The sequence below is a fragment of the Equus asinus genome, chromosome 25 (genome assembly GCF_041296235.1).
Source record: "Equus asinus isolate D_3611 breed Donkey chromosome 25, EquAss-T2T_v2, whole genome shotgun sequence".
NCBI lineage: Eukaryota > Metazoa > Chordata > Mammalia > Perissodactyla > Equidae > Equus > Equus asinus.
The window spans coordinates 22469876-22494001 of record NC_091814.1 but is presented as its reverse complement, the minus strand read 5'-3'; the positions used below and the strand labels follow the sequence as shown (position 1 = coordinate 22494001).

Here is a 24126-nt window from a genome sequence, read left to right as displayed (position 1 = left end):
TTCCTCTTTCTTTTTCTTCTCCCCAAAGCCCCAGTGCATGGTTGTATGTCCTAGTTGTAAGTCCTTCTAGTTCTTCCATGTGAGCTGCCACCGCAGCAAGGCAACTGACAGACTGGTGGTGTGGTTCCACAACCAGGAACTGAACCTGGGCTGACAAAGAAGTGAGAGCACAGAACCTTAACCACTAGACCATCAAGGCTGGCTCAGAAATTTGTTTTCTTACAGTTCTGGAGCCTGGAAGTCTAAGATCAAGGTGCTGGCAGAGTTGGTTTCCTCTGAGCCCTCTCTCCTTGGCTTGTAGATGGCCACCCTTTTGTTGCCTCTTCACAGCGTTGTCCCTCTGTGCATGAGCACCCTTGGTGTCCTAATCTCCTCTTCTCATAAGGACGCCAGTCAGATTGAATTAGGGCCCACCATAACAGCCTCATTTTACCTTAATCACCTTTTTAAAGATCCTATCTCTGGTTACAGTCATATTCTGAGGTACTGGGAGTTAATACTTAAATATACAAATGGGGGGCAGGGCAAAATTCAGCTCGTAACAGAGAGTAAGCAGTATCCTACCTCTGCAACCATCTCACACATCAGGAGGCCCTAGTCCTTTGGTGTATGTGTTGGTGCTCCTTCCTGTGATTCCTGCTTCTGCCATCTGACAAGGAAAAGGAAAATCCAATGGGTTCAGGAGACATGGACACAGAGAGTTGGATGAAGATATGAGAAGAGCTGGTGAGTGAGAATTAAACATACTAAATAGGGTTGAGCTCTCAAATTAGCTCTTAATTCTCAGAAATCTCTGTTGCCCTTCAGAGGAGGAAGTGGGCAGGCATTTGGGCAATGTGGTTGGGTACTCTTCTATCACTAGTCACTTTCAAGAGAGAACAAATGTAGCCGTGAGGTGAAAGGACAAGAAGATAAGAGGTACCCAGGCTGGTGGAGGGAGTGAGGGATACAATAAATGGGAAGAGGCTGGAAGAGTGGCCGAGGAAGGAAGAACGTTGAGCTGGGTGAGAAGGTGAGTCTTTCTGACTAAGAGAGGAACCAAGAACTCAGTTCATTATGGAAGGATGTCTGTGCCCTAGAAATCCATCCTGGACGTGTGTCTAGGAATCATTGTTCTAGTGGGTCGTTAGGGACAAGCTCTCAGCAGCAGAAGAAATGGGAAAGAACAGAAGACACATGTTGCTGGTTGGCTCTAAACTTCCTTTGCCTCCGTCTTGCTCAGAGGGTCCCAATCTTCTCTCTCACCCTTATTTTCCACTAACTCCCCACTCCTACCCTATGCTCCATCCAGACCTGACCATCTGATGTTTCCTAAAATATCCTGTGATGTTTCATCTCTGTGACTTTGTCATTGCCACTTCCTTCATGTACAATTTATTTTACTTATAGCTGCCTCCAGATCCCTTCTTGATGCCAGTTGAGCCCTCCAACTGAGTGGGCTATCTCCATTCTTTGAACTCTCCTGCTACTCTGACCCTTTGCTTTGTGTCCCCGTAAGGGCTTTGTCCTGCATGGCCAGACTGCCTGGGAATGAGGACTGTTGCATAAAATTTTGCGTCCCCAGTTTCACCTAGCACAGTGCCTTACATATGGTAGAATTAAATAGATCTTCGTTGAGTTGAATTGAAGCAGAAAAAGAATGCCTTAAGTTATTTTCTCTAGGTCATTCATGGTGAAGAGTCCCATGAGGGCTCTCTCAGTCAAGAAAATATTTTTTGGCTACTATACTTGGACTCTTAACTCCTGCCCTTTGAAGCTTCGATTGATTTAAAGCCCTTTGCTTGAAACGCTTAAGCTTGCACATTTACCAAAATGAGCTCATAGCTTCATCTAAGCCTGCTTACCCAAGGAGATTTACATTTTCTCTGAACATTTACAAAGATATTAGAACAGTTTCTAAACAGAGATATATTATGGTTTCCTCTTATCTTCGTAGCAGTATTTGCATATTAAAAGAAGAACTTGGGGAAGGTGGTGACAACCAACAAGAAATCTGGAAATCCGGGGACTTTCATGTAAGGAGGTGCGGGTGGGTCCCAGAGAGATGTGATGGAGAGGGGCTTCTCTAAGGCAGCTCAGACTGTACCTCCTGGGTAGCCTTCTACTCCACTTCTAACCACTGTTACAACTTCCCCCACTCCCATCAGCTTTGCAAGATTTTCTACTGACAGCCGTGCTAAGTAAACCACAAACTTGGAAAACTGAGCATGACAAATAGAAGTTAGAAGGAAACAATACTGACAGCATTGACGAAACGTTTAATTACACACAAGGCTCATGCAGTGCCTCCTGATAAATCAGCATAAATGTTCCCCTGTCCCTCAAAATCAACAGCAATCTGTATCTTCACACAAATGAAGTATTTTCTGGGGTCAACTTGGGGAAAAGATGGTTTGGAGTGGGAGCAGCTCCTCTTGCTGCAAGAGGAGAGAACCAGTTACCGCACAGTCCACATTTTTGCAAGGAAACATTGCCTTCTTTGATAGTAACGAAATTCAGAACCCCTGAAGGTGGGCCTGGGACAAGGATTTCCTGGTGGGGAGGGCCAATTGGAACACATAGGCCTGAGACACTCTTTGTTTTTGAGGTTCACCTTCTCTTGGGGGCTCTCCTTGATTACCACTGCTGATGTCCACCATGCTGGGTTTTGGGGATTTTGCTTCCCCTTCAACACATGGCTAAGATAGGCTGAAACCTTTAGACATGTCTTTACTAAAGACTAGAGCAAGCAAAAGAGAAACTTAAAAGTACCAGCAGGAATCTGTCTTAGGGGATACAGTTGAGGCACCTCTAGCTGCTTCCTTTCTTAGTACCTGGCCTGTCTAGATGCCATCCTAGCATGTGTCACCCAGGTGACTACAATTGTCCATTTATCTACTTCAAGTTGGAGTCAGGCTCCACTGCTGAGACTCACCTCATCAAATCTGGTGTGCTGTTTGAAGATCCACCTTTTCCCTAATAATTGACACCAAAGTCATGTTCTATTTTATAAATTCCCCCACCCCAGGTGTTGTCCTACATGCTTCTTAGAGGATGAAGTGGTTGTCATTTAAGTCCTATCTGGTCTCCTTTTCTTGTTCCTCCAAAAGGAGGGAGGATAGGGAGTGGGGACAGGTAAGCCATGGGCAGGCTCCATGGAGGCCCTAAAACCAGGATGGCCAGATGCTGTACAGAAACGTTCCTATGAAGCTTATCAGGAAATGTGACCAGGTCGGGGTGGGGGAGCGGTGAGGTTGGCACTTTCCAAATCTGTGTAGGAAGAGGGAGTAAGGGGACTCACTGTAGCCACCGTTCCCACACTTAACCACTCTATCTGCCAGGAAGTTATTATCGAATCTAATCCCCATCACTTTTCGCCACTGCAGATCCCTGTGATGGAAAGTTTAACGCATCTTTAATTTCACGTTCCTGCTGTTTCTGTGTGTATGCCTGTGTTCATGTCCCATTCTGACCACCCGGGCTATTTGGAAATGTCTGTCTGAGGGGGCAGTTGTCTGGCTGAGGTTGCTACAGTCCTTACTCTAGATCATTCAGTAAAGTGGGCTACATCTCACTGAGCTCAAGCTTTTGCGTCCGTCTGTGCAGTGGTTTATTCCAGATCTGGAGGCAAGGGAGGTCTCAGCCTCTCTTCCCTCCTGTGAATGGCCCTGGACCTCCGTCTCCTCTCCAGTGCCCAGTGGCAAACCTCTGTGTCTGGGTCCATTCTGATTTTCTTTCTCAGCCACCTTCTCCCATTTGCACCAGGCCTTTCCACCAACAGAAGTCCTAGCACTGCAGGATGCTGTGACTGGCTACTGGGAGCTTATCATACAGGGATGCAACAACTCTTTCCCATAACTGGAGAGAGACAGAGAAAGTGATGGCAGAACCAACTTCCAGCAGAACATCCTTCTCTTTGTGTCTGAGTAAAGACTGCATCGGCTAACCTCACACGTCCTCCAGTGCTACCTGGGACCTTGGCATGTAACTTCAAGGACGTAGGCTCAGCCATGCTTTGTGTCTCTCTTATCTCTTGCCACCAACAAAATGGCAAGCCTATTGTCAGTTGCTGGTCTTCTCATCTACTCATCCTACTCTGCCTGAACTACGATATCCCGGATTCTCAAGTCTACAGTCTACTCACCTCCTCCCCACCATTCTCATTGTGCGGTGAGAAACAGAGTTCCTTAGGACCTTCACTTGCGAGGATTGGATCCATATTCAGGTAACGTCAGGTAAGAGGGGTTTATTGAAGGATGTATGGGGAAATAAAGAAGGTCAGAATCTTTTGTTTTATTTCGCTTTTTTATTGAAAAATATAGGTGAATGTGATAAAAACATTAGAAAAAATCTTTTAAAAGAACAAAAAGCACATTGTGAAAACCTTTCTTCCAACCCTAGCCCATGATTTACCCAGTCTACTCACTATATTCTAAAAAATTTATGTATATATGCAAACATATATATCTGTGTGAATATGTATATGTATTTCTTCTTATATAGAAATGGAGGTGCATTGTACACACAGTTCTACATGTTGCTTTTAATTTTCTTTTCCTAACACTGTATCTTGGGGCTCACTCCATGTAGGTATTTGTGGACCTACCTTTTTCTTTCTCATGGCTATCTTATGTTTCATTATATGGCTGGACTATAATGTATTTAACCAGTCCCTTATTAATAAATATTTTAGTGTTTTTATTCTTTTGCTGTTTTAACCAATATATTTATATCAAGCCTTATAGATTCTACCTCCTCAGCATCATGCATATTCTGCTGGGGTGGGCATTTGCATGGGGCATTGATGGAATCCTGGCCTGGGAGAGCCTCTGAGGAGGGAGGTAAGAGGGAGCCAGCTTAGGTTTGCCCATCTGTGGATTCTCACGGGGGCTGGCCCTAGAGCTGCCGTGGGAGGTGGGGGCCGCTGGGTCCTCCTGGACCAGAGCAGGATGTGAAGTTTGTATGACGGGCATCTCTTCAGGAAGAAAAAGACAGCCAAGTGGTTGGAATGATTCCAGCGGGAATCAAATATGTCAAGGATGAGGAAAGCCCAATATATGGTAGGGTCAGGGAGACAGGAAAAGAGAGAAGAAAGGGGAAAGAGGAAGGAAAGAGGAAGAAGAGAAGAAGGAGGGGAAAGGAGAGCAGAGGCCCTGGCCCTCGTCTGGCATGAAGGACTGGGGGGCAGTGACAGCTGCACAGGTGCAGTCCAGGAGCCTCCATCCCCAATGGGAGGCCTCAGGCTGAAGACAGAGGGAGAAAGTGGGCTGATGGGACCTGCAGCTCCAGGGTGACCCTGTTCCTGTGTCTCACAATCCAGCTGAACCTCCGAGCCTGGCCAAACCCCAAGTGTGAAGGAGACATCTTGACTCTCTGATGCCAGGAAAAGAGGAATGCAGCCCTGTCCCAGGTGACATCCTACAAAGATGAGAAATTCCTCTAGTTCTCTGAGGATAACCGACCTCTGTTCGTGGGGCCAGCAACAATGAAAAACAGTGGCCAGTACTGGTGAACTGGGCAGGTGACGTACGACCAGACAAACCTCAGGGATTGCCATGCTTCAAGTCCAAGGTGAGTCACCAGTTTGGGGGGTCGGGGGGAGTAGGGTGCTGCTCAGGTATCTGGTCTCTAGAGGTCAGCAGCTCTCTGGGCAGTACCCCCACCTCTGGCTGCCCCTGATGCTGGGCCAGTCCACAGGGCCCTGAGACATCCATGACGCTGTCCAAATGCCCTGCCAACTCCCCATGGGGCACGTCTGGAGCCAGGAGAAGGAGGTGAAAAGCCCCGGAGAGGGGCTAGGAAGAACCCTGAACCAGCCCTGCCACTCACTCCCCTTGAGGCCCTGGGCTGGACCCTTCCCCTCTGGGGACAAATGACCTCTAAGGCCCCTCTGGCTCTGGCCTAGGATTCCAGAGGGACTCGGGTGTGTGGGAGTCGTTTCAGAGCTAGTGGGTAGGATGAGAGGCCGGTTCCTGGGAGATGATGAGTGTTTTCCACAGGACAGGGGGCTGTGGCCTGGGATGTGCTGAAGTGCAGACCTCAGCCTCCTGGGGCCTCGCTGTCAAGGGCTCCCCTCCTGAGTCCTGGGCCTGCCTCTCCCCAGAGCTGTTCCTGCTTCCTGTGCTGCACGCTGTGCCCTCTCCTGAGCCCCATGAGGGGAGCCCGGTGACCCTGAGATGTGAGACAAAGTGGCACCCCCAGACGTCGGCCTTGCGGCTCCTCTTCTCTTTCTACAAAGAGGACCACATCTTGCAGGACAGGGGCCTCCCCTAAGAACTCTGCATCCCAGGAGCCCAGGAGGGAGACTCCGGGCTTTACTGGTGCAAGGCTGCCCCTCAGGGAGGCCGAGTCCAGAAACAGAGCCCCCAGCTGGAGATCAGGGTGCAGGGTAAGTGGGGGAGAGAGGGGAGACACTCCCCAGGGATCTGGGCATCAGGCAATGGGGTCCCCTGGGAGTACGGATAGGAGTCCCTAGGGGAGGAAGAGCTGGGAGCCTGGGTGGTCCAGCTGACCCTCCCAACCTGTGTGCTGCCCCAGCTCCTGTGTCCCGTCCTCTGCTCACGCTGAGACCCAGGCCCACTGGCCTCGCTGTGGGGGACATGGTGGAGCTTCTCTGTGAGGTCCGAAGGGGCTCTGCTCCGATCCTGTACTCGTTCTACCTCAATGGGGAGATCCTGGGGAACTGCTCAGCTCCCCATGGCGGAGCCGTCTCTCTCCTCTTCCCGCTGATGTCAAAGCAGGATGCCGGGAACTACTCCTGCCAGGCTGAGAACAGTGTCTCCAAAGACTCAAGTGAGCCCAAGATGCTCTCCCAGGATGTATGCCTTGTTCCCCAACTGGATTCTGAGCAAGCTGGCAGCATCACTTCTGACTCCTCTGTGTACCTCCCACCATGCCCGGCACAGAGTGTAGGTGGCTTGGAGGAGGGAGATGTTTAGAGAGAGAGGACTCTCAATTCACATGAAAATAAGCAGTTGCATAGGCCTCCTTTTTACAATCACAGATGTTGTGGACCCTCTAGAGAACTGCTTTCCTGGGATTTCACTAAACCTGAGCCATCTGGATTTTAGCCTGAAACACAGGCAACTTCCCTCCTGTGGACAGACCACAGGGTGTGTGTTATGGACTGAATGCTTGTGTCCCCCTCAAATTCATATGTTGACGCCCTAACCCCCAGTGTGATAGTATTTGGAGAGGAGGCTTTGGGAAGCAATTAGAATTAGGTGAGGTCACGATGGTGGAGCCCTTGGGATGGGATTAGTGCCCTTATAAGAAGAGACACCAAGGGCTCGCTCTCTCTCTCTCCATGCAAAAAGAAAAGGCCACATGAGCACACATCAAGCTGGCAGCCACTTACAAGCCAAGAGGAGAAGACTCAGAGTGAAATCTACCTTGCTGGCACCTGATCTTGGACTTCCAGACTCCAGAACTGTGAGAAAACAAGTTTCTGTTGCTTAAGCCACGCAGTCTATGGTATTTTGTTGTGGCGGCTCAAGCTGACTATGCAGTGCGTGTTAGAGAGAGAAAGAGCCGGGAGAGGGAAAGCCCAGCACAGATACACACAGGAGCATGAACAGAGAAAGGCCAGAGCTGGAGTCCTGTGTGCAGATGAGCTCCAGAGACCTGCCGGAAGCCTCACAGCCTCAGCTTGGCCCCGCGGTTCTCCCCTGGGTCTGCAGGGGCCCTCTCCGCTGAGCTGGCTGTATTTCCTTCTCCTCTTGTTGCTGAGGTGGGCCTGCCTCTGCAGGCCTCCTCTTGCCCAGGACTCCTCGGAATACCAGGGGAGAAACGGCAGCTGTTTCGCCAGGGGGCTGCCTAAAGACTCGTGAGAGTCTCTGAGGCTCTAGACACTGGTTATCAACTATGACCTTGACTCAGCATCCTTCCCAAACAGTTCTGCAAATCTACCAGAATTCCCACCTCTCATGGCACACGTGCCCATCTTAACCTACTCCACCTGGGAATCCCTTACCTAATAACATGAGAAGATGGAATGTGTCTGCCTCTGCGTCAGCATCTCCATGCCTTCCCTGGTCTCAGAGGGCACTGCGAGATGTCACTTCTCCCTCACTCAGGCAGAGCAGTACCCCTGGCTCCCTCCTCCAACCCAGGGTACCTCGAGCAGCACAACCAGCCTGCAGAGGGGCACAGTGGCTCTGGGCACATAGTGTCCCTGCTGGAGTCCCTCACCCTTGATTTCTCCCTGAGTAGCATTGTCGTCCATGAGGGACAGTGGCCAGGAGTCTGGTCATGTCTGGATTGATTCAATTTGATTGGTTAGTTCATTCCTTCTCTCCTTCTCCTCACTTTGCTTGAAAAATGAATTTAACATGTTGTGTAGTGGGAAGGAATTAACTTGACCCAAAGAGAGGCCTGGCCTTTGCCACTGGCTCCTGGGAGTGATCTTTAGACCTTTGGAATATCGTGTCTGATAGGAGTGTCTTTGTTTGCATGGGGACCTTGGCCACCAGGCAGTCTGGCAGTGTGATTTATGATGAGGGCTTTGGACCATGCAGTATCATTTCTGCCTCCACAGGGACTGGAGACTGAAGGTATTGGCCTAGCCTTTGGAAGGGCTGGAGACTGAGGGTCAGCCGCCTGGGCTGTATGTCATCCAGCCCCAGCAAAAACGGCACCAAGGCTCAGGTGAGCTTTTCTGTGTATATTGTCACATTGATGCCAGGAGTGGAACACTGTGCTAGGATTCCACAGGGAGAGGACGTGTTAGGTGCTTTTCCTGGGTCTCTGCGCTTCTTCCCTAGGCTGACTTTAATCTGTATCCTTCCCCTGTAATAAACCAGAGCTGTGAGCATAAATGCTTTCAGTGCGGTCTGTGAGAGCTTCTAGAAAATTATTGAAAGTGAGGGTGGTTTTGGGAACTGCTGGAACTTGCATTTGGTGTCAGAAGTGAGGGTGGTGGTGTGTAGACTATTCTGTCTAACTGTACGCTGGGCTAAACTCTGGCACGTCTTACAAGATGTGCACAATGTGGCAAGATGAGACACCGATCAGTTAGGAGAATGAGATTAGAAGAAAGCAGGGTAGGAAGAGAAGCGGGAGCAAGGAGCAAGGTCAGTATCTGAACTGCATGCTTTGGTGTTCTCTCCTGGTCATGGGAAGGCTACAGACCCGGTCTCTACGGGGTGGCAGCCACTCTGAGTGGGCGATGAGATCTGCTATACAACCACAGGGCTGCGCGGGGGAAACAGCCCTGCTGTTCCCGTCACGGGGAGGCATTTTTTCTCAAGAGGACACTGTGGGACAATAGTGAACAGTATCTTTAGCTACATCCATCTTTTCCATAGTCCTATTGAATATCCCTGCTTTATAACACCCTCTGCACAGGTGCTGGGCACTGCAACAAAGCACTTCAGTAGGTCCTTATATGATGTGGATCAGGTTTCAGCTTTCTGATCATCCCACTTATCTGCTCATCCTGGTTAGTGACTCTCAAGAGGGCAATCTCCTCCGACCCCAACCTTGAGGACCTCTGCCAGAGCAAGTTGCGATTACTTATAGGAGCATATGGTATTCTTTTATGTTGTGAAGTCTACAAAATTGGTGATAAACACTATTTTAAAGGATTTTGAGTAGAGTGGGGGATTTTTTTTTTAAAGGGAAGTCTCCCCTCCATCCCACCCCCCTCCCCCCGCCCCATCCCTCTGGGGAATCTTTTCATAAGCCCCATATGTAAATAGGAGAAATTCCAGCTATTCTCTTTGAAATGGGGGTAGAGGGCCTGGAATCCCACGTTCTCATGCTGCCTCATTTCTTTGCCATCTGCAACCCCTGAGCAGAGGAACTCCACAGAACCTTCATGGCTCCAAGGAGTTGCTTTGGGGTTTAAGCTGACAGGGGATACGCTCTCCAGCTTCTTTTATCTGTCTCATATATTAGATTTCTTGTAATATTTCCTGTGAGGAAAATGTCATGTGGATGTTTCTGACGTTCAGAAGCCACTGTGGTAAAGGAAGGACCGGACTGCACAGGCTTTGGGTAACACCTCATCGGGTGAGCCTTGGAACAGCAGCAAGTTAGGCACTACACCCCTTGCCCCCTCCTCCGCTCCCTCCCAATGCAGTCGGCCAAACTGGCTACCCCTAGAGCCAGGACTTGTTAATCCCAGGAAAAGTCTCCTCGCCACTGCTTCTTCCCCTACCCCGAGAGCAGTTGTGGTAGCAGCTCCTAGATCCTCCACTTCTCTTTGTGTCCCTCCATTTCCTCTTCTAGCACACTGAGGGATTCCTGAGGCCTTCCCCACGCCTTAGTCATTTCCATAGATTGAGAGAAAGTGTCTCCATTGTTGGTGTTTTGTTACCAGGCTGCTCTTCTCTCGGAGAAGGGAAACCTCTCAGGTCCAGGAGATCCTGTCCCACAGTGTGATGGCCTCAACTCCAAGTCACCTTCCATGCTCTGAGGGCAGGACCCCAGACAACCCCTCTCTTTCCTAGGAAGAAGGATTTGACCCAGAGCGTGGAGTGACACCATGGGGTGTCGTAAAACCTTTATGAGTGATAAGCTCTTCGGGAAACTTGACAGGGAAGAGAGCCTTCCCTGGTGAGGGCATTTTGTATCTGATGATGGAAGAGCTGCAGCCTTTGCCAAGAAAAGTATTTAGTGGGGCCATGGGGGGCAGGTAGGCAGCCCTAGAAAAGGAGAAAGTGAGACTGCCTTCTGAGTCCCAAAGTATTAAGTCAAAATGTAGTGGGTCAGAGATGAGAGTTTCAAATTATCCCCAAAGAAACAAACGATCAAATGAAGGTATCTACCTTCTCAGAAAAACGAGATGGGGTGGTGTGGACTCATTGCAAGGAGAGTCACAGAAGCGAGCCCTGGCAGTGCCATCGAGTCCTGTCCGGGGACTCTGGCAGCCAAACTGTAGCATCCTGGAAGCCTGGCAGAGGGGCGCACTGTAGAGATGGACACAGGAGGTTGTCACCAAATTGTTGAATTCTAGGTTGTCCCCTTTCCTCTAATGCCATGCTCCCAGCAGTTTGTTGCTAACTCTGTGTACTGACTGTGTGCGGTGGGGGGCATGTCAGGGCAAGGTAGCTGTTCCTGGAGTATCTGATCAGAATGCCCTCAACAAAGGGGACTTCCTGCCCCGTCCCTCCTTATGCTTCGTCCTGCTTTGTTTTCCCTCACAGTGCTTTATTACTTCATGCTGTGTGTATGTTGTGTATTGTATCTCCTCCCACCCCCACCCTAACTGTAAAGTAAGTTGCCTGTTTTCCTGCTCCCTGCTGCAGCTCATATCTAGAACAGTGCCCGGCACTTAATTGGAGCTTCATAAATATTTGTAGGATGAATGGCTAATTTTATAGGTCAGCTGATAAAAATGAGGCAGCATCCTAGATTCTGGTCAACCCTGGGACACTGATGAGCTGGAACTTTGAGCCTGTCCTGTGGAGAGCTGGAGCCTGAACTGTGCTGAATTTGCTAAGAAAAATATCACCATGTGCAGACCTGTCTGGGCGGCCATGGCTCTCCTCATCTCACTCCCCTCTGTTCCCTTTGGGTTTTATTTGTGTGCCTCACAAATACAAAATTAACAATAACAAATGAATACAAATAGAAATTAATAATGACCCCAAGCAGAATACTATTTACTGAGGGTTTTCTATGTGCTGGGACATCACCAGATGTAGTTGTCTGACATCCCAAATTAGTTTAATCAAGTAAAGTGCTGCCAGCAGGGCACCAGGAGACCTGGGTTTGGATCTCAGCTTTGCCATTAGACTGTGTGGCCTTGGAGAAGTCCCTCCACCACCTCTGCTTTAGGTTTTTTTGTGTTTTTAATTTGTAAAATAAGGGGTTGGACAAGATCAGTAGAATTTAATTTTTTTTCTTTTAGCGACAGCACCCTGTTTTCAAGCAAGTTCCACTTCAGCACGCCCATTTGACAAAGGACAAAAGCAGACACCTCACCGGGCTGGCCCAGGGGCATGGTTGTGCATTCTGCTTCCACGGCCTGGAGTTTGCTGGTTCAGATCCTGGGTGCGGACCTAGCACCACTTATGGTGCCATGCTGTGGCAGGTGCCCCACATATAAATCTGTGCCCATAGTGGAAGATGGGCACAGATGTTAGCTCAGGGCCAATCTTCCTCAAAAAAAAAAAAAAAAAAAAAGAAAAGAAAAGAAGAAAGTCGCAGATACCTCAAGTTGAAGCTCCTGGCCTTGCCCCTGCTTCCCGGAGCAGTCCATGAGACAGCTCTTCCCATTTCCCAGTGGGACTCTGGGGAGGACAGATTAAAAGCTGCTAGAGATCCTCTCAAGTTCTAGGAAGCCCAGCCCCAGAAGGCAGCAGTGTCACAGCTCTACTCAGGGGGAAAGAAACCTTTTATGATTGGAGACAAAGATGTCGCCGGCTGGGGAACTTTCTCTCTGCTTCAGCAAAATAGAAGAGCAGGCAAAGTGTGGGATTCTCAAACTTTAGCCTACAGTGGACCTGCCCAAGGGACCTTGACAAACAGGTGGACTTGCAGGCTCCTCCCCCCGCGGTCCCCATCCTGATTCCCCAGGTGTGGAATGGAGCCAAAGGAATCAGCGTTGTAACCAGCCCTCCATGTGGTTCTGATGCAGATGGTACAAAACCTGCATTTTGAGAACAGTAAGCATAAAGGAAGCAGAGGACACATGACCTGGTGAGTCGATTTGAGAAAAGGCAGACAAATCGTACTTACGAGGGAAGTCGAGGGAGGAGGGTGTGTGTGTAGGAACCACTCTGGCATCTGTGATGCCCGAGAGACAAGGAATGAGTTGTCAGTGCATTAAAGGGGCTCAGCCTAGTGTGTGGGCTCTGCATTCATTATGGGCTGACCTAGTGAACAGGCAGGTGGCCTGGAAACCCCTGAGCTGGGCTGTACATTCTGGCAGCAGTGCCTGCTGTCTCCTCAGACCAGGAGCTGATTGGTGCTGCCAGCGAACGTTCTCGAATGAACCCATTCATGTGTCTTATCTTGAGACTTCCTGTGTATTCTCTTCAGTAGCTACAGACCCTGGCCAGTTACCAAGGGCCCCAGGTCTTCATAATGCCAAAGCCGACAGTCTTTACCCTTAACCAACCTTCAGTAATAACCACAACTCACACTCACTGAGCCCTCACCACGTGCCAGGCTCTGTGCGAAGTGCTTCACAGGTGTCATCTCATTTCATTTTCACCACCATTCTATGAAGTGGGTATTGTGAGTATCTTTTTCTGCAGATGAAGGAGCCCATGCAGTTTGGTTCCAGATGCATTTTCTTATCCCCTGCCCACCCCATTGCCTTCCTCCAGATCTTCAGGGCAATTTGTTGACCAGAAAAGCTAAGAGTGGTCTGGGACTTGTAAAGCTTACCTATCTCACTGTGATTCCTTTAATATTTTGCTCCTGTTTTAGGGTAACCACATAATTTATCCTATAAACCAGGACACTTTATAAGGGTGAAAAGGGGTACTATTAATCATTATGCCAGGACAATAGGCTTAAACTGGGACTGTCCCAGGAAACCTGGACAGAGTCCCCTCAACTCTTTTAAACTTTATCCATTCTCCTGAAATACCTGCCGTTGATACACACACTTAAATCTTCAGTTTCAGCAGATCCTCGGCCTCTACTTTACAGAGAGAATTTAAACCACTAGACAGGACTCCCCGTAACTTCTTGCTACACACAGATCTACCTGCATCTCTGACCATCTTTTCTTATTATAGTGAAGGAGCATCTTGCGACCTAAGACCAGTTCTTCTTCCTGGACTCTGAATCTCAGGCTTTGCTCTGTTGATCATCTCCTTTCTTTCCTGCCTGTGCAGCTCCACTCCTTACTTGTCCCCTCAGCATTTAAATACATTCAAATCTCTCCCGTCTTAAAAAAAATTAACAGCAATAAAACTTCCCTCTACCCTAAGAGCTCCCTTCGCCTCCGTCCTATATTTCTCTTCCTTGTCAAAGGTAAATTTCTTGAGAAAGTATGACTTCTAAACTCCTGACCAGGTCTCTAAGGCCCTGGTGAGCTGTCTCCAGTCCCCCTGCAGCCCCCTCGCAGCTCTCCTCCACCCTACCTGGTCGGGATGCCATCTATGCCTCCATGTGCTCAGCTCTTTCCCACCTCGGGGATCATGAAGAGGCTGGTCCCCCTGCAAGGAACACTCCTTTCTCCTCTGTTTCATAATGACTCCTTTGGGTGCACTTCAACAATCTGCAGACTGTTTCAGTTCTCTCCAGCCAACTTCAAGATTCGAATGCATAATCACTCTTTTAACCCTGACACTTTAAAAAAAAAAAAGGAAAAGAAGAAGGCAAATCATGGATCAAGTACACAGCAGGCCCCGGAACAGAAGACACATGTAGGTCTCACCTTACTTTGTGTTCAGAGGGAAGTGGCTTCTTTGGAACTTAGCTGCTAATGGCTCCTCTAGGACCATGGGTCTGCTGTGTGGCTCCCCATCTTTCCAGACCCAAAGAGAAGCTGAAGAGAAAGTCTGAGCAAAGTTTTGACCCATTATGATTCCCCTCATCCTCTCCATCAGAGCAGGACCAGCTTTTCACTGGCCGCTCTTTCCCAAGACTGTTATATCAGAAGAATTGGGGTGGGAGGCTTATTTCTCATTGACTTATTTGCCCCTAAAAACCCAGGCAGAGGGGATAAGGGATCTAAATTTCACTGGCTCAACTACTTTACCATTTCTAATAGCACCTTAATCTAGGTTCCTCCCAATGAGGGCCTTTGACAAGCACTTGGGTGGAGGAAGTCTTTCTGGAAGATGACCCAGGAAACAAACCTGAAAGAACGAGGAACATGAGACAGGGAAGGGAGAAAAACCAATAAAGGGTGTGTCAGTGGCTGGTTACAGCTGTGGGCAACTGGGGCTGAATCCAGCTGAAGTGCCATAGAGAACAAGGCTCAGAATTGCCCCATGGAAGGGCAGGGAGCCTGGGGCAGCTCCCTGTCCAGTCAGCGCTCCACTGGTTGGGCTGCCTCTGGGGTTGGTACACTCCCCCACACTTCCCAGCTGCACTGAGCCTGGGCTGATGACTTCCACTGCATCAGAGAAAGCCCTGAACCAGAAAAGCAGAGATGCAAACTTCAGGGTGGAGGGGCACAATAATGAAACTGTCCACCTCTGCAGTGTGGAAATCAACAGGACCAAAGGCTGTAGTAGGGATACTTAAGCGTCTGCTACAAGCAAGATGTTAGCAGGAACTCTCCCTGCTGTGGTTGCACAGAGGTGTCCCTGTGACAGGTGTCAGGAGATCGAAGGCAGTTTGAGGGAGATCTCCTCTTGTGGGATTTACAGCCGGAATGAAGGAGAACCTGTGTCACTGCTCTTGGAACGCCTCCTCCATGGATGGGGAGTGGAGAGAGGGAGATTGGAAAGAGATTTATTTGGAAATAGCTTATTTTATGGTGAGCACCCTCCACCTCTTCCCCCAGAGGATAGACGATATTGTCTCTGACCACAAACCAAGTGAGGAGACTTCGAGGAGAGCACCTGGAGAGCTTTGAAACCTGTGCCCTGCAGGTGAGGGTCTGAGGAGACAGGAGCCTGGGGTGGGCCTGGGAGCGTTAGAACGAACTGTGGACTGAGATGGGACTCCCACTGGGCAGCCAGGAGTGTGGTGTAGTGTTGTGGCTCTTGGAATCTACTAGGGTGAGGAATGTGATGGTGGGCAGTCACGGGACACCCATGAGACACAGCCTACCTGGTTGTTCTGGGTGCTGCACAGTGGGGACAGGTGGAGGGGTGAGGGGAGGAGTAGAGATGTATGGCCAGATGTCCAAGGGGCAAGAAAGGAGTCTCAAAGGACCACCCAGAACAGAGATGCACCCACCCTGAGTCAAGAATAGGAGAGAGGAAACCAGTGGAAACGCTTAAGAACCCACCAAACTGTACCTCAAGAGAAAAGAGGCCATCTTAACCATCTGCCAGACCCACAGAGAACAAAGCCACTCAGCCATGTAAGAAGACTTTCATCGCCTCCCCTCCCTGCCTGCCCTCCTGGAGACAGGAAGGTGCGTTTGGGGAGGTGAGTTGAGGGGAGCTGAGGTGGAGAGGGAAGCTGAATAGAGAGCAGGCCCTTTCTCTCTCCCTCCTTGTAGGCTTCCAGCCTGAAACAGATCCAAGCCAGGGGAAGGGGAGATGGTTTGATTCTAATTTAATTTTGGAATTTTGTATATTACATGGGACAGGAAGTTCTCATTTCCGAACTGAGACCAGAAAGCAAGGCGAGAGTTCTCTTCTGGGGCAGAGGAAGACTACCTCACTGGACAAGAGTAAAGGGGCAGTGAGAGACAGAAACAGAGCTGCATCTGGGTCACAATCCATGAGCCAGAATGGAAAGCAGATTTTCAGAGCACTTGAAAATAACTTTCTGAGAAGTATTTTCTCCACATCGGACTAGGAGGGCTTAGTGAGGATGAGTTGGGGGCAGTTGGGGAGGGAGGGAAAATTATTTTCCTCTGCTCAATAAGCGTAATATACTGTTTATGCTTATTTATGGAGACAGATTTAATCAGTCTGAACACAGTTACCTTTTGGCTGATCAGCACATTTTCAGTAGCACCTACAAAGCTGCATCTGGATCTCCTTTCAAGAGAGAGCTTGTCTTCAGCTGTGAAGGTGCAGTTAACTGACAGCCTCCGGTGGATCTGCTTCAGGCCCAGCGAAGGACTGTGCACAGTGGGGGTGCTGGATCTTTGCCCAGAGCTCGCTGCTGAGTTAGTGGATCCCTCCACTCTGCATCATGGTCTGAGGCTCTCCTTGCTCAATTCTGCTTCCTTCTCTTTTTATCTTTTACAGGCAATACCCCTGCCCCATAAACCTCTTTCATTCCTAACTCCAGCATCTGCTTCTCAGAGAACCTAACTAGTACACTCACCCCTTAACCTCTGAATATTATGCACAGGACCTTGTTTTCTTTTTCCCCCCTTGCTTTAATTTTACTTTTTTTAAATGGAAGATTAAATAAAAATGTTTTTATACTCAGACTGAGACCCGGTCTACCTTTCCAAAAACTCCTGGTCCCTGAGGTTTGATACTCATAAATTGAATTTTAAGAACTATCCACTCATTCTCTTTTTCACTTAGGAAATCCTACTCATCCTTGAAGTTTCAGCTTAAATATCATTTCTCCCTGAAAGCTTTTCCCTGACTCTGCTGACATCAGCTTTGCTAAACCCCCTTGCTACGGGCTCCCTGGCTTTTTCCTTTTTTTTTTAACAATTTTTTTTTCAAGATTTTATTTTTCCTTTTTCTCCCCCAACCCCCCTGGTACATAATTGTGTATTTTTTAGTTGTGGGTCCTTCTAGTTGTGGCATGTGGGACACCACCTCAGCATGGCTTGATGAGCGGTGCCATGTCCGCGCCCAAGATCCGAACGGGTGAAACCCTGGGCCTCTGAAGTGGAGCGCATGAACCCAACCACTTGGCCAAGGGGCCGGCCCCTGGCTTTTTCCTTTAATGAGACTCATCAAACCTACTGGTCTATGGTCAGTGGTTAGCTTATGAGCTCCACAGAGTCATCATCTAAAATTCTTGTTCACTGCTGATCTTCCGGCACTTAGGATGGTGTCTGAGCCATAAAAGCTGCTCAGTAAGTATTTGCTCAAGTGCCAAATCTGCTGACCTAAAGATATGAAATGTTGGCGCAGGACCAGAACTGAATATATCTGCCTCCATGGTGCTCTTGGTCTTGAGACACCACTCTTGTTTCCTCAGCACAGCACAGACTAAGGGAATTGAGTATTAGAAGGAACTTAAGCATTATCTCATCTGAGGACCCATCTGATGCCACAGATGTTGCAGAAAATCAAAGCAAGTGATTGTCCAGTCTTACTTTGAACACCAGAAACTACCTCCGAAGGCCACCCATTGCATCCTGGACGGCTCTGACCATCAGATTTCCTATTTGGATCAGCTCTCTGGTCCAAACTGCTTTTTTAAAGAACCAAACTTCTTCCTCTGATTAGTCTCTCAAGTGGGAACGTAACTAGCTTTAGATAGAAAGACTTCATTCATTCATCCATCCCAAAAATATCAGTTGAGCGCTGCATGTGTCTAGCATGGGGAGCAGCAACAGTGGGACAAACAGAGATGTCCCAAAAGATGCAGTCTGTCTGGGGAGATAAAGATGTTTACAGGATCAAATGATTTCAGCCACAGAGTAACTGCCTAGGGAAAGGCAAGGCGGAATATGCTGCGAGCCAAATGACAGGGCTGGATGGAAAGTGATCTAAGAGCTCGGAGCAGGTGATATGTTTGAGGGATCTGAGAGTGTGGGGAGTCTAGGAAGGCTTCTTTTAGGAAGTGGGATTTGAGCTAAGTTTGATGAACAGGAAACATGAGTCAGTGGCTAGACCATTTTGACAATCAGGCTCTGAGAGAGAACTCTTCCCAAGCAGGCAGGGAGGGGCTTAGTGAGGCTGGAGGAAGTTAGAGGGCTGCTGGATAGGGTGAGAATTATTTCTCTTCCCTCAAGACTGTCAATCAGTCACTCTGTCTCTAGCAGCCTCCAGAGAGCTCGTCTTCTTCACAGCCTTGGGGGCTGACTAAGTCAGCCTCCTGGGGCTCGGGGCTGCTGACATGGGGGCCCTTCCATGGCTGCTCTTCCTCTTGCTGATCCAGGAAGGTGAGAGACACTGCTGCTCCGGGACAGAAGTGTCTCCTGCGCACTCTGTTCTCCTATTCTGCTGGGCTTTGGGCTAGTGAGGCACTTACTCTGGGGCTGAATGCACCAGTTCTTCTGGAGTAACGAGGAATAGTGTGTGGCTTCAGGGCAGGACCAAGAAATGAGGGACTCTGGGGATATGGAAGGGGGAGCAGCCCCACAATGACAAATGGAGAAGGCAAGATTTTGAGGGTGAGGGCACAGAGGGAAGCCGATCCCTGGTAGGTGCTCAAGTCAGGTGCAGCAGAAAGCTAGAGCCAGAGAGGCAGCTGGAGGTCAAGATTGAGTGTGGGGCCATAGAGGCTGCTCAGTTGAGATTGAGACCACGGCCCTCCTGCCAGGCTCAGCAGCCAGGAGACACCAGATTTTCCTTCTTTATCTGCAGACAAAGGGTACTCTGGAGATGATGTGGATCCTGAGGAAGTGCTTGCGGTCCTTCAGGAGTCCATTACTCTACCCCTGGAAATACCATCTGGTGAAGAGGTTGAGGACATCATCTGGTCCTCCCGCATAAGGCTTGCCACTGTGGTGCCAGGGAAAGAGGGACATCCAGACACCATCACAGTGACCAACTCTCGCTACCAGGGCCGAGTGAGCTTCTTGGGCCCCAGCTACTCCCTGCACATCAGCAATGTGACCTGGGAGGACTCAGGGTCTTACAAAGCTCAAGTCAATCTGAGGACATCCCAGATCTCCACCACGCAGCATTACAATCTACGTGTCTATCGTGAGTTTAGGCTGGGAACCATAGAGCTGCTTTTTCTGGCTCTCCTGAGCCTCCCACCCAAAAGAGGAGGGCTCTCAGGACTCGGGGTTATGGTGTGAGGTGCTGAGACGGGAAGGCAGTGTGCCCAACCCAGTGTCTGAGGTGCACCACAGGTAGAGTGACCTGGAGCAGCGAGGTCCTGGGCACCAAGGTTGTTTCCGTGGACGTGCCTGACACAGTGAGAGGAGGCAGGCGCTTCATGTATTGACCTCGAGGGGGCCTTTCTCTCCCAGTGAGATTTTGCACCCAGGGGATGAATTCCACCTTCATTCTTGAGCCTTTATCCTCTCGTGTGATTTGAGGGTGACTAATCAGTATCTCCGTTCTACTTGAACCCAAATTTCTTCTTAGTGCCTGTGACACTGACTGATATTTTACCTTGAATCTTGCAGAGACACTGATTAAACTATAAATGCCCCTGAGAGGGGTGATAGTATGTTCCGGGATCAAGGAGGCAGAATGGGGTTTGGAGGAAGGTGGGGCACAAAGGTAAAAGAGAGAAAGCAAGGCAGGAAGGGTAGTAGAAGATGCCAAAGGCAGCTGTCTCTACCTGAGCAGCTGCCCTGGGGACTCTGCAACCATGGGTTTTATGGTGGCTGGGTTTTGTTGGTTTTTGCTATTTTTTGTGTAGTTGAAGGGGCTCTCAGAGGGCCATGTTGAGGAGCTTAGGAGAACAGACTCAACCCCGGATTGCTTAGACAGTCTTTGTGTTTCTCCTTCATCTAGGACGGCTGTCGGAGCCTCAAATCACTGTGAACTTTGAGATCTCTGCGGAAGGTCCCTGTAATATGTCCCTGACCTGCTCTGTAGAGAAGGCAGGGCTGGATGTGACCTACAGCTGGATATCCCGGGAGGACGGTGCTGACACAGCTCGTGAAGGCTCTGTCTTCAGCACATCCTGGAGGCCTGGGGACAATGCCCTCTCCTATACCTGTAGGGCCGGCAACCCCGTCAGCAACGTCAGTTCCCGTCTCATCCCTGCTGGGCCCTTCTGTGCAGGTACCAGGCCCCCAGAGACAGCCCCTGAGCTACTTCTGCAGGACCTCAAGGCTACCACCTGCCTCCCCCAGTTCTTCCCAAGAGAGCACATGGAATCTAGAACCTAACCCCCTCCCAAAGAGACTTGACCCCTGAATGAGGGGGAGGGAGGGCCTCCCTTTTCTTACTGCTCCCAACTTCCAAAGGTCTCGTCTGGTCTCTTGCTCAGCTTGAGAGTGCTCCCCAGATCTCAGTTCCTGAGCTTCTGTGAATAGAGTGTATATGTCCAGAGACACTTGCAAGGGAACATCAACTGACTGTGAACTTGAGATCCCCTCTGTGGAATTTGGGGTAGGTGTCTGACCCGTAATCTGGGCCTCACCCTCCCTCGGGTGAGCGCCTCTCTCCTTCCCTTCTTCCGTCCCAGATCCTGGCTACCCTTTGGAGAAGGCCTCCACTTCCTTCTGCCTCCTGGCCAAGGGATTGCTCCTTCTCTTGCTCTTGGTGATTCTGGCCGTGGGACTCTGGTATATCCAAGTCCAGACAAGATGCAAAACGTCAAGGATGAAGACATTCAGGAGAAACAGAATGAAACTGAGAAAGAAGGGGAAGCCTGATCCCAGCTGGGCCTGATTGCCCCATGGAGACCCCAGTTCAGAGCTTTGTTTCTTTCCAGCCCCCGGGGAATCCTTCCTCTTCTCCCAGGGGGGTGAGGGGTGGATGTCCAACGGGCCATACTCCCAAGGGAAGATTGTCTGACAATAAACTAAAACGAAGTGACCGCCACTCTGGAGGAGCTATGTTTGGTCCTTGGCTGGGAGACTGCACAGTCCCGCTTCCCTGCCTTTCCTCCCACTCCAGGTGTTCTCCTCCACGCCCACACGCTGTCCGTGCTTGCCTTTGGGGAAGAAAGTGAGTCTAGAGACCCATTCACGATGAGGTGTTGTCTGTTATTGTTCACGCCTATCCCATTCCCCACCAACACACACAACATTTACACTTTAAATAAGAAAAGTGAGAGATCCCTGTGAACCTAACTGAACCTGTGACTCCTAAATGGGAGAATTTCGGGCTCTGAAAACCCTATACAAGACTGGTATTATTCCTGCTATGATTTTTTTGCTCTAATACCCCTTACTGCCCCCCTACCCAGATGAGTTCACTTAGCTATTCCCACGCACCCCACCCCTGTCGAGAGGCTGTCCTGCCCAGGGAGATAAGCAGCAGCCAGGTGCAGCCCCGCTCTGGTGACCTTGCTGCTCTGGGCCTCTGGTGCCTGCCCCACAGAGATGACAACCCAGCTGGATCAATAGTTGAGGTCAGGAACTTTGACCTCTGTTTGTGGGTGGTCTTACCGTCTTTTCTGTCCCTTCTCGATAGATCTCCATGTCTCAGAACTTCTCTCTGGACTCTTGTCCTGGGAGAGAAGAATGCCCACCCTTTGTACCCCCTACCCCTGGCCAAGGCCCTTAAGTTTATGTTCTTGCTCTTTCCTGAGCCCAACGATCAGCCTGAACTCTTCTTCCAGGACTGATGTGCCACTACTGAAGTCTTGGTCGTCCTCCCCAAATCAGATCTTGTGGATGTTACTTAATGCAGCTACCATGGTGAGGGTGGGGAGCCGGGGTGGGAGATTAGAGTGGGAATTGGAAGCCACCCAGGTGACAGGACACATGTCAGTATAGAGTGAATTAGAAGAGGTAAGTAGGCTATAACAGGGGGAGCATCATGTGAGCTCTCAGGAGATCTGGGCTCTGCTCTGCCCCTCACCTCTGGCTTGGGACACTTTGTTCAGCAAATGCCCCTTGGGCCACAGTCCCTTTCCACAGGGAATGCACACTTTGGAGGAGAGGCAGGCATAGGCGCATGCCTGACATTTCTATAGATCTCACTTTCCCCCTCTCAGTGAGGAAAAGGATGCTGACCACCGAAGTGTCTTCCAAGAAAAGGAATATTAAGGCTCTGAAGGGGCAGTAGGATGCACTGGGGACAGTGGTGACCAAAGACACTGCTTTCAGGAAAACGGGGCACGTGAACCAGGTACTAGGACACCCCAGGAGCAGGGCTCCCAGAGCAGCATGGGGCACAGGCAGCAGCCAGGAGTCAGGGTCCCCCAGACTGGAAAGGGAGCAGGGCACAGGAGGTAGGCAGGGGCTTCCTGCCTAGGTTTTTGTGCAGGAGATGGAGCCCCTTGGGGCTTGGGAAGGAGGTGGTGAGGGTGGGACACCAGTCCCCAAAAAGCTCCTAAGACTGGCAACTGATCCACTCTGCTTCCTGAGGGCCTAAGCTCTTGTCCCGCTGGAAGGCAGTCTCTGGCATGAGGCTGGTTCACTGCACCTCCCTTCGGCCTGAGCAGTCCCACCTTCCAAAAGGCCTGCGGTTCTAGGACCAAGCCTGCAGCCCCTGCTCATCTGACTCCTTTAGTGACTTTCCAGAGACTGACTAGAAAAGACCAACTGGAGCTCATCTTGCACGCACGGGTGCAGCTCATTTCTCATATGTAAATAAAGGGATGAATGGTCCCTACATGACTGGCCCACAGCTCTCCCTGGAATTTGGCAAGGTCCCTTCTTCTCACACCCAGTCTCTGAGCAGAGAAAGGCTGAGGCCCCCAAACAGCCCAGAGTAGCTGGAAGAGGAAGGTTGAGACCCCCGAGAAGGTGGAATATCAACTCAGAGAGGCCCAGGCCTCTTCCTCAGCTGGAAGTCAGGATAATAATCCCCTGACAGCACTTTACAGTTGGCAAAGTTTGCTCAACCCTTTGAAATAGGTGAAAGCAAACTGGGCAGAGGAGGGTCATATGTAAGCACCTACTAAGTGTCAGGCACTGGGCCAACCCTGGGGAGACAGGAAAGACAGTCTGCCCTCAAGGAACTCTGTGTGGGATGTATAAAGATGTAATTACAATGAGGTGTGCCTAGATCTGTGGGTGAAGCTGAGGGCGTGGTGGGAGGGGGCAGGCAAGGTGTCCTGGAGGGAAGACGTAAATAGAATTTTGCCCTGTGATTAGTAGCAAGTCCAGGGAAGGGAGAAAAAGGACATTCTAGGCAGAAGATAAGTGCTAAGGCACTGGAGTGAACTCTAGTGCCTGCAAGGCCACACATGGTGTGATAAAAGGATAGGTGAGAAGCAGACGGCTGGAGAAGCAGGCAGGGCCCCACTGGTAGACTAACGGCTGTGGGGGAACAAGGGGAAGCAGACAAGCTCCACACTGTCGTGGAGCTACAGTCTCATCGGGTCAGAAGCCGGGCACACAAACACTTTAGTGACAACCTGAGAAACCATACTTCTTTTCTGATCTGCTGCTAGGACCAGAAACACTGAAATTGACAACATTTTCCCATCTCCTTGTCAACGAGTTGAAAATATATGGACCGACTGCCGCTTTAAGTAGAATCCTGGTTGGTCGAATAAACTTTCCCAGAGTAATGATTAGGGATCAATAACAACCTGGAAGAAAATCTTTAGTTTTGAGCCTCATGGACTATTTTGATCAACTTTTACTTCTGGCATGCTGAGGGAACAAGCTACAGGGCTGGGTTCCTTTTTTTTTTTTTTTTTTTTTTTACCAAAAAGCCAACAAGATACATCAGAATCAGAGCAAAATGACAATAATAATAAAACACAAAATGAGCCTCCAGGAAAAAATGATTATATCACAAACTTTTAAAAATTGAAAACTATTTTAAACCTCAAGTTTACAAAAAGTTACTTTAAAATGCAAATGAGATTAGCTTATCCTCAGGAAAACAC

The 24126-nt window shown here is 49.7% G+C and overlaps 1 protein-coding gene and 1 pseudogene across 1 annotated transcript; both read left to right on the top strand.

Annotated features, from left to right (window-relative positions):
* Positions 1 to 5018: 5018 nt before the first annotated feature.
* Positions 5019 to 19152, top strand: LOC106835807 (Fc receptor-like protein 6; annotated as a pseudogene).
* Positions 17229 to 21222, top strand: SLAMF9 (SLAM family member 9). Its single transcript, XM_070497425.1, has 3 exons — positions 17229 to 18589; positions 20121 to 20393; positions 20800 to 21222. The coding sequence occupies exons 1-3, from the start codon at positions 18544 to 18546 to the stop codon at positions 21003 to 21005; spliced, it is 525 nt and encodes a 174-aa protein (XP_070353526.1). The 5' UTR covers positions 17229 to 18543; the 3' UTR covers positions 21006 to 21222.
* The last annotated feature ends 2904 nt before the right edge of the window (positions 21223 to 24126 follow it).

Bases quoted from the DNA above. Each gene is read 5' to 3' on its own strand.
- SLAMF9 (XM_070497425.1), top strand. From the start codon at position 18,544: ATGGGGGCCCTTCCATGGCTGCTCTTCCTCTTGCTGATCCAGGAAG. The intron at 18,590-20,120 runs GTGAGAGACACT...TCCTTCATCTAG, and splicing joins CCTCTTGCTGATCCAGGAAG to GACGGCTGTCGGAGCCTCAA. The intron at 20,394-20,799 runs GTACCAGGCCCC...CTTCCGTCCCAG, and splicing joins TGCTGGGCCCTTCTGTGCAG to ATCCTGGCTACCCTTTGGAG.